Source organism: Periophthalmus magnuspinnatus, chromosome 14 (genome assembly GCF_009829125.3).
Source record: "Periophthalmus magnuspinnatus isolate fPerMag1 chromosome 14, fPerMag1.2.pri, whole genome shotgun sequence".
In the NCBI taxonomy this organism is placed as follows: Eukaryota; Metazoa; Chordata; class Actinopteri; order Gobiiformes; family Gobiidae; genus Periophthalmus; species Periophthalmus magnuspinnatus.
This window is the reverse complement of record NC_047139.1, coordinates 23,358,811-23,369,304: the sequence shown is the minus strand read 5'-3', so window position 1 is coordinate 23,369,304 and position 10,494 is coordinate 23,358,811. Positions and strand designations below refer to the sequence as shown.

General features: G+C 40.1%; 1 protein-coding gene across 2 annotated transcripts in view; it reads left to right on the top strand.

Moving 5' to 3' along the window:
• Positions 1–335: 335 nt before the first annotated feature.
• The window catches only part of med13a (mediator complex subunit 13a), a 94,385-nt gene continuing 84,226 nt past the window's right edge, over positions 336–10,494 (top strand). For both annotated transcript variants that reach the window (XM_033977907.2, XM_033977906.2), the window contains exon 1: positions 336–972. In XM_033977907.2, coding sequence (XP_033833798.1) covers positions 907–972 — 66 coding nt within the window. In that variant the 5' untranslated portion in view covers positions 336–906. The remainder of the gene's footprint in view (positions 973–10,494) is intronic.

Here is a 10,494-nt window from a genome sequence, read left to right as displayed (position 1 = left end):
TGTGTTATTACAGCCCTCATGACCACGACAGTGTCAAAACAGCCATGCTCAGCAGCGACTTCCTGCAAAACTCATCTAAATAAAACACACGTTTGTATTTCATAATTAAAGTGTAGCTTTGTTATGGTTGTAAAGCCTGCCTCGTTTGTGTATTCATGTTCAGAATATGATTATTTTGCGCCTCAGTGCCTGTGTTTGTGCACACTCGGTCCCTGTGTGCACAGCAGGTGTCTCTGAGCAGGCGCTCTTCTGCGGGCTTTTATTTTGGCGGAAGTGTGTCCCTGTCCCGGGCGTGTTGGTGTGGGGAAGCCGCAGCCTTGACAGAGCTTTGACCACGAATGAACCAATCGGCTGTGGAAGGCAGAGTTGTCCCTGTGGCCGCCATTAAAGAAAGGAATCCATGAATTCAAATGGAAACCAACAGGAACCGAAGCTGAAATAATGCTCTAAATATCCGCTCCAACACAGCCCAATGGCTCACATCGAGAGCTTTTTAAAGGATCTATTTCGTTTTTAGATGAATTTTGCGATGGACGACTAAGACAGGTCGTTTGATTTTTTAAGCAGAGACCGTTTTAGGGCTAAGGGGGAGGGGGAGAGTTGCTTCTTTTGCTCCCCCTTTCTTTTTGTTTTCTCAGTATTTTTCTGCTTGTTGAATGAGTTTTTCGTGCGTGCTTTGGACATGTCTCTGTAATAACATCCACTGTGTGTTATACGCGTTTAGCTCCGGCGGTTGAACTGCCAGCGGACGGTTGTTAAATGAACTATCCTCCAGCCAAATGTTACAACAAAATATCTCTCGTTGATTGAGCCTGCACATCTTTGAAAACACAAATCCGACAATTGTTCTTCTTTATTTCCCGATGAAGTGAAATGATGGAGAGTTGGATTTTGCAGTGAAGAAGGATGAGTTCTTGTTTCGTACCAAACGGGGCCAGCTTGGAGGATTGCCATTCCAATCTATTCTGTCTGGTAAGAGATTTAAAACTAAAGGAAAGCAGCCATTTTTAACTAGCTGCACGGGGCTAAGCTAATGTTAGCCACAGAGGCGTCAGTGAACAGTTGCAGCGCTAACGGCCCGTCTCGTGCACATCATTGATCATATACTTTGCTTTTGCTGTGTTTTATCACGGCTTTAACTCTTTGTCGCTGAGTTGTAATACGTCGTCTATTACGCTGTGTCCTGTTGGTGTCTCACGCCGCTCTGCTCTGCTCTGCTCTGCAAACATAACAAATCACTTTTCTGCTTTAAAGACATGTTTCATATGCGGGACTTTCCCTTTCATAAAAGTTATGTTCTGTTGACTCGCACTGCAGGCGTTAACACTTAGGAAATAGGACGTTTACGCTGTTTTATTTGACGTTTCTAATTCTATACAGCTCACATAGAAATCATCAACTTTTTTTTGGTCATAATATAGTTTTTACAGTTGTGACAGTGACAGTATTTTCCTCACAGACATTTGCCAAAGCTTGGTACTGTCTGTCTACTGTTTCCTTCTTAGAAAGCAGCAGATTATCACGTGATTTATTGTTATTCTTGTTTGCACACGTTAGTTACTGATGTAATAACTAAGTCATGGCCATGTTAGTCAGTGGCTTAATCTCCTTGGACTTCATTTTGCTGTACACAGACCAACTAGGGTACGGGCCCCAGGGTGATTATATAATCTGTGACACTTATTCTTGTTTTTTTTTTCTTTTTTTTTTACAATCATCTAGATGAACCCACGCCTTATCTACACTTGACTAATACCGGTTTGTTTCTGACAGATGACAGGAGGCGTGGTTGACTTAATGCTAAGCTGTCAGATGTATGTATTTTTTTTCCTGTCAGAGCAAACGTTGTCAATGGACGTGGCCCGCAATAGTTACGCAACTGTTTACGTTCAGTTGTGCATGTTTACTCTTTGTTTTTCTGCATACTTTATACATATACAGTAAAAAGGTGCAGGAGAGTAAACGGTTTCTCCTCCCAGGATAATCAGGAGCATGGTCTGAATGTGTTTGTTGTTGCAGTTAATTGGCTTGTCAGCGGGCTTAACTACAGTCTCACTTGTAGGGGAGCTCGGAGGGTAATGCTGCCTTCAGGTGCCTCACTTAAGATACTGTTTTCACAAGTGGTAGCAGTAGTTATTATTACTCCAAATGACTAACAGTTGGATGAAAGTATATTTTTGTTTTATAGTAATTGATTCCGGGCGCTTTTCAGTGCAGCATGGAAAAATCTACAATGTTCATTGACTGGAGAATTGATTTGTTAATATGAGCATGTTAATATGTTATTAAAGGTTAAAGATGTTTAAAGATTAGGAGAATAATCACCTCAACAGTCATTTTTTTACAGGGAATCCAATATAATAACAGTAGTGTGAAATAGTACACTGCGTTTACCACAAATTGACCTAGGGTTTCAAGCTGTCCACCCCCTGAAGGTAACATTTCATTGCAGGAAATTCACACTCTCGCGGTACCGCTCGGTTGGGTCGATGCTGTGCGCTGAACTTGTAATTATAATGTTTACGACGGCACTTGAAGGTAGCGTTGGCTCACGGTGGACAAGTGAACTGGAAGCTGGTAGTTGTGGTGCTATGGCTGTCTGCCTGACATTTCCCTGCACACTGAGACTAAGCACAACAGCAGCGCTCTATGACTCATGGACTGAACAGACCCCACTTTGTGGCTTTATGGAGAAAGAATGTGAGCACTTTGTGGTCTTCTCTCCCTCGTTCTGTTTCTCACTGGACAGGCTCTGAGTCGGCCACTGCAGTGGGGAGCTTGTTTTTATGCTTTTATTTAAAGCTGAGCATTGTGTAGTATTTTAGAGAGCTGGCACAGTTTTGATATTTTATTATACTCAGTCTGTAAGAGCTTTATGGTCAGGCTATTCATTAAAGTTTAAGTAAGTTTATTCAATGTATAAAATATGTATCTTGGTGCAATACATAATATTGTGGTTTTAAAGCACTTTTCTTTTTGATCAGCAGTTATTAAACATTCAGTAGAGGGCTAGACAACATGAGTAGCTGTGTTTGTAATAAACAGGGTCTTCTCAATGTTATACATATCACAGGCTCAGATCATGTGGCACGTTTTGATTGCTACTCCATAAGCATTACCAACTTGCCAGCTTTATATAATGAGTAATAAAGATTTTACAAAATGCACTGTATTCATTGACACTGTGGAAAAGTCCACACCTGACATGTCTTTGATGTGAGGAAGTTGATACAGATTTAACACAGGGACAAATATGCACACTGCACTCAGAGCATTTTGGGATTTCTAGCCTACAAACTCTAGTGCAGGGTGTCCTTCATCAGTTTGGTGTGAGAGGCTTTAGCTAATAATAAAACCCCCCAAAACAAAACAGAAAATCACAATGAATAATTCTGAAGTCTGACTCTGTACAATTACATATGTTGTGTAAAAATAAAGAATGTGCTAAATATTATACAGGTTTAGCCCATATCTTCAACATAAAATGGTACTTTGTGGTTAATAGTTCCTGGCAATTGGCCAAAAAAGTTTTAATGGGATAATAATTACTCATACTTAGAAGATGTGATACAGGATTGAGGTTGCAAGAATGAGAGCAGATTTTGTCATAATTTTTAATAAATAAATTGGTTGGATTAATTCAAGCTATTGGCCACACAGTTTCTGATTTCTTTACATTTTTATATTTTTTACCGTCTATGTAACACTGTTTTTTAAAATTGACTTCTCAAATAGATGTAACTCACCAGGACTTATTAGAGTTCAAAAGAAAATTGAACTCTGATTACACAGACATTGCCAGGACATAACTCCTATTATTATTTTTTGTTAGTGCAAAGTATAAAGACAAAAATCATTCTGTATGTATGAATAATGATGTGGCAATTTAATCCTGTGATGAAATCTTGTCCCAAAAAGGCCACGTCAGATGCACTTATGAAACCTGTCATTTGCATGGCTGTAACTGAAACAATGCAAATCCACACTTGCTACTTTCACATGGAGGACAGCAGATTGACTAGTTCTTGAGCAGAGCCTCTTCACCTGTTGCAGCCTGTGTCACATTTTGATGGTCCTGATGGAGGCCGCTGCAGTGGCCAGATACTGTGTTCCTCTGTGTCCTTAAAGTGGCCAGAGGGAAGGTGAGCAGCAGCTGGCCCAAGCAAAGAGCGTAACCCCTCCGTACATGTCACCTCCACACAACGTCCCGCCTGGATTTGCTGATTTAATGTAGACTGATGGCTTATATTTTTGGACTGCTGGTCACTAGAAAGAATGGTAACACTTTAGTTTAGGCTCCACATATTCACTGCTGTGGTAATTGAATTGTTAGTGATTATTCAGCTTTACTTAGTATTCATAAAACAGCTGGTGAAGGGTCCATCACCTGCTTGTCTCCATAGAAATGTTATTGGCCTGTGTAGGGTATTAAGTTATTTATCTTTGAGGAGGTACGTAGATGGTACGTAGGTCAGATCTCCGAAAAGGTGACCTTGCTCATAAGATTGCATACTTTTGCAGCATATTTTTGATGAATGAACACAAGTACAGACAGTAGTTACAGGTTAGCTCTTTGGAGAAGTGAACCCGGTCACAATAAGAATGCATACTAAATGTTTGATACATGAAACTGAATAAATGCAAAATAGATATATTTTTAATATTGTGGCACATTCAAGATGTAGATGTGAGATTTTCACGGAGACCACCAGACAAACCACTTGAAAAGTTATGTAGTGCATCACTGATGAAAATAGTCAGTGACTGAATACTTGTAACATAGAGCTTTAGACAAAAAGTATTATTAAGTACTTCATAAATACTAACAAAGATGTAATTAAACATTTGCCTTTTATGCCTAAAGCTACAGAAGAAATAACAGTACCACTTTATGAAAACTACACTTGAATTATCCTTACCAAAGCAACAACAAATACTTTAATAATCATTTATAATGAGCAAATAGTTCATTAAAAATGATTCAGGCTTATTAACTAAGTAGTTACTAAGTTTAAATCATGCATTTATTTATATAGCACATTTAAAACAACTTCAGCTGATCAAAGTGCTTCAAACCTAATATGCGTAGGGAAAGTACAATAAAACACCAAGATATCCTGTCTAGCCTATATTAAATTCCAGGGAGAAGAGAAGGGTTTTCGTTTCTAAAAAATCTATTTGTTCATTATGAATTAAGTCTTTGTTCATGCTTTATTAAGACTAATTAAAGTGTAGTTTTCATGAAGTGTTACTGAAATAACTCCCCGCAGCACTGCACATTCATTCAGCTCTTGCTTGCATACCTCTTCATTTCTACAGACTGGAAAAGTGAACAGGATCATAAAAAAGACTTTAAATCAGGGAGGCCCACTCATGTCCGCAGACTGCAGGAGCCTATATATCGCAGGCCTCCCTTCTTTTACTGCAGCACATCTATTCTGTTAGAGCTACAGATTTATTTAGAATGGACAGACAGGACAAGTGCAGCGGGGACGTCCACACATGATAGAGCGGTCTGCCTCTCTCACTTTGTTGATGAGGCTGTGTGCCGATGTGCCGTCTTGGTTTTCCAGGTCACTCTTTGAAAACTGAAATGCAAAAATATTCATTACAATGTAGAACCGCAAGTTTATACTGAGATTATGACACAAGTGATCCATATTTGAATTACTGTATTCAAAGTTGCACTATGTAATTTTTCTGGTGGGGGGGTTGGCCAACTGTTGTCTCCATGGAGATGATGTTTCTTTGCCTAGAATGTTTCGCAGTAAGGAATTAAATGTATTTATCTTGTGTTTATTAAATTACAGGTGTTTTTATTGCAAATAATACCTTGAGAGAGATGTATTCTTTACTGTGTGCTGGCTTGCCTCTCCACAGATCTGACCAGTTACTTGGCTTGTGGCTTGTCTCAACATAGATAGTAGAATGTTTGGAGCATAAATGCCACTTATTGCCTTTACTGATTAAAAAAACACTGCTTACAGATTAAATATCGTTACTTCTTTAGGTTTATAACAATACTACAAGCATAAAGTATCATTTGTTTTGTCAGCTTTTAAGTCAACTTGTTTTTAGACTGTGAGGGCAAAAAATAGACTTTGTGGGCTCAGTGCCACCCCAGTCTCCTCTATAATTGGGAAAGCCTTGAATAAGCATTGATGTTGAACTCCTTAAATGAATTGGGCAAAGAAACCACAATTGGAGTTTACAAGATCATTTTTGTACTTGCCCCAAATCCAGATAAATAAACCACGTCCAGCCCATGTTAGTACAGAGCGACCGTAACTCAGTTGGTACAGTGTTTGTCCAAGGTTGGCGGTTTGAATCCCGCTCTCGACTTAAACATCGTTGGTAGAGTGGTCAGATCCACTAGCCCACAAGTAGGCACTGCGATTCCAGCTACCACAAATGAATACTGTTGTTGTGTCCTTGGGCAAGACACTTAGCCCACCTCGCCCCCAGTGTCTGCATACACTGGTGTATGAATGTGTGTGTGAATGGGTGAATGGTTCCGTGATATAAAGCGCTTTGAGTGCCTTAAGGGGGAAAAGCGCTTTATTAAATGTGACCATTTACCATTTGGAGGACCATATAGTGCAAAATGGCACATGTAATATTGTAGTTCTGATATACAGTCTTGTTCTATTTACACAATATATAAATCATCTTTCTTGAATGCTGCTGCGGCTAATCTTTCGCTAGTGTTCTTCATTTGTCACACTGTGTCTGAATGAGCTGTACAAAAACCTGGCTCACTGCCTCTGTAAACACATAGTCAAGAGACAGACTCCAAAGTGTGATTTGTTTTGCTTGACTAGCCAGTCCCTTCTATGTCAATAAGATGTCAAGATTAACCGGTTTATATTTAAGGCTTCAGTAGGTTAATCGTGGGAGTTTTAGATCCGACAGTACACGGCGGAAATGTCTCTTAAGGTACTGTCCTGACTGTAGTCATAACATCCCTAGTCCCTACTATGTACTGTTTGAATGCAGAAGGAGCTAAAATAGGACCAGAAGGAAGACATTTCCTCTTGAATATTCGCATTCAGAACAAAAAATATATATATACTTCAGATACTTAAGAGTTTGCTTTCTTGTTGATTCTGCAGAAATACCTGCTGTTTCTCAGTCCTCACTGTTTTACTTGTGTGTGACCCCAACAAAGAAAGGTGGCAGACATGATTGTAAAGGTTTAAGGTCTTTGCTGAAGAGTTTATTTACCGTAAATTTCGGACTACAGAGCGCACCTTGATATAAGCCGCACCAGCTAAATTTGAAGAGAAAATCAATTTTGTACATATATAAGCCGCACCTGAATAAAAGCCGCAGGTTTTCATATTGTAACATGAGATATTTACACAGAAAGACGGTGCACCGACACGCTTTTTTTTAAACTGTGCCTGAAAATTGGCACCAACACGACAACAACACGGGATGAACACATCTGCAGGTTTAGAAAATAAAGCTGCACCAACACGGAAAATCTGCTTTTATTTCCTCTGAAAACTTTTGTCGTCTTTTACATTGACCAAGTTGGATTCATTGATGTCGAGCTTACGTGCAGTGGCTCTATTTCAGGGGTCGGCAACTCGCGGCTCCGGAGCCGCATGCGCCTCTTTCCGCCTCATACTGCGGCTCTGCGTGGCTTGGGAACTAACACAGACACAGCTCACAGTCCTGCGTAAAGAGCCCTGATTTTGAGACGTTGTGCGCACAGGGGTCAGGAGCAACTTTGGCCCGTCCCTAATGACACACTAATAAGCTCGTCCGTAGATGTATCATGAAAATCCTGCTGGAAATCGCCACAGAAATCTATTTGATGTAGTAGCAAGTTTATTATCTGCTCTTGTCTCCGCGGTGACGTATCACGTATAACACATCAGACACGACGCATTAAAGTAGAGCCACAAGCGAGTGAAAATGAGCCAAAACAAAAGTCTTTGGAGATCTTTTTAACAAAGGGGAAAAGGACAACTGAGGAGCCAGAAGAAGAGACTACGACCTCCAAGAAAAAGAAAGATAAATTTAACAGACAATGCCTACTTAAAATCTGGGTTTGTCGCTACAGGTGACTCACGCACAGAGTCCGCTCTGCGTAACATACGGGAAAAGCAAATAAGGCAATGAAACCTTCAAAACTGCTTTGGCACATGGAGAATAAGCACCTGGGATTAAACGATACGCTACGAGTTTTTTTGTTGTTGTTTTTTTAAAGAAACTGCGGAGTAGAGTAGACATAATCACATAATCAGCGCGATGCATGATGCAGCGGTTTGGTGAGTTGTATTTTTTTAATGCACTTAAGTTGTTTTTGCCATATTTATCTGCCACGTGTAGAAGGCTTGTCCGTGAAAGTAAAACCTACATTATTCCGTTACATTATTGTTATTATACAGTGTTATCTTCATTTTAGATGTCAAAAAGTATTTGCGGCTCCCAGTGTTTTATTTTATGTGGAAAGTGGGTCCAAATGGCTCTTTGCGTGCGTGTTAAAGGCCGACCCCTGCTCTGTTTCCTTTCTGTTTCTTTATCTTAAAAACTGCATCATATCCATTTCATGATGCGCAAAATGATCGTTCAAAATCAAAACTAGTGAATTCTTCAGAGCAGAATCTTTCCCCACGTCTGTCTCACTTTTACGTTTACAGCTAGAGAGCGCCCCCCAGGGGTCGTTATCCAGTAAAATTCCATATATAAGCCGCACTGCTGTAAAAGCCGCAGGGTTCAAAGCGTGGAAAAAAAGTAGCGGCTTATAATCCGAAATTTACGGTAGTAATTTACAATAAATATGTGCAAATTTTGTTTAAGTGCATTGGAGTTGAGCCAGAGGAGCAACGGCAGGGCGATGGAGGCGGGTGGATGCGCCGGGCCCTAGTGCATCCGGGTCACCTCCAAAAATAGACACATTTGTTATTAATCAAAACACGGCACAACAGGGGCTGTAACAACTTGCAAGCCTCCATGTTTGTTTTGATACCAACAGACCACATGTTTTTCTGATTGGTTAATCCGCCTGTCAGTCACACCTATCTGAAATCGGGGAGACAGGATACAGTTTCAAACCCTCACGTCTTTGTAAATTATTGTCAAAGCGTGTGGTGTTGACTGGCCATGCAAGTGATTTGTCCAAATATGTTGAGAAGTAAATTTCCTCCTTTCTCTTGGCTCTGACCCGACCGGAGGCTTGTGTTGACCCAAGTCAGCGACACCTCATGGAAAACTGGACACATCCCTGAACAGCCCTGAGCTCAGAGTCTGGCAGCAGGAGAGGAGAGAGAGGAGGAGAGAGGAGGAGAGAGAGAGGGAGAGACAGGAGAAGAGGAAAGGAGCTCCTGGCCTGCTGGCCTTGTGCTCGGCTCTGTTTAAGTGCTTTTCTGAATGTCAGTGAGCAGGTTACACCAACGCTGGGAGGCTGCTGCACAGATTTCTTCGTGTTTAAAGCAGGTGGAAAACTTAAAGAAGTGTTTTATAACAGAGCAGCCACAAGAGAATGACTTTTGGGGGTTGTAAACTCTAAAATGTGGAGTAGGATTTGACTTTTAGGAAGTCAATTAAAAAAATGCTTGGATTTCGATTGATGCACCTGTTTTTGTTTTTATTGAAAAAGCTTGCAAACGAGTCAGTAACTGTGTGGACCAAAGCAGTCAAATTATATGGTGGCACATTTTGTACAGAAAGAACAAAGACTCCACAGCAGATAGTTATTGGGCTATTTTAGATCTGGCTTTAGTGGAGAGAGCATTTATTTACTACTCTGCTTGATATAATATTATGATATTGCAATATCAATACAACATATTGAATTGGAGGCGCGAGCTCCAGTGCCTAAATGCATTGTTTTGTTGCAGCAGCACGCAAAAGGGAGTGGAAATAGACCACATCACAGTCACTTGCTCCGTTTTAGGGCAACCATCATACAAATGTAATTGCTTATACATTTAATTGGGGTATTTTTAGAGAAAAAGTAGCATTTTGTACATTACCATGCCTCGAGATACAGCAACAAACATTTTCGTCATGTCAAAACTGTCAGTGTAATCAATCAATCTTATTTTGTCATGGTAGATTGAGCAGTAACAGTGCCTCTCAAATGTTTCACCACGGAAAAGATTTGGCTTTCTGGGTACTGCTAAATCTAAATCAAGTCTATAACAGGACTATTCCAGGTCTAATCTAGGAGTAAACCAGGTCTAAAAGTGGACTAGATCACTTCCACTGCAGTTCTAAATAAACCTGCCATGGTAAATACTATATTAACTTATCATCCAATACATGAAGGATGGAACAATAATTTTTGGGGATATCTTTGGTTATTTTTTTCCAATATGAAGCTGTAGAAGGTTGAATAAATTGCGTCTTTGCATTCTGCTATTTAGTTATTTCAGCTTTTATTCAGCTTTAATTATCCAAAGGAGAACAAAAATAGATAAAAGGAACTCTGAATTAGGCAAACCCACAAACTGAAGAGCTACAACTACCACCTTATGTACC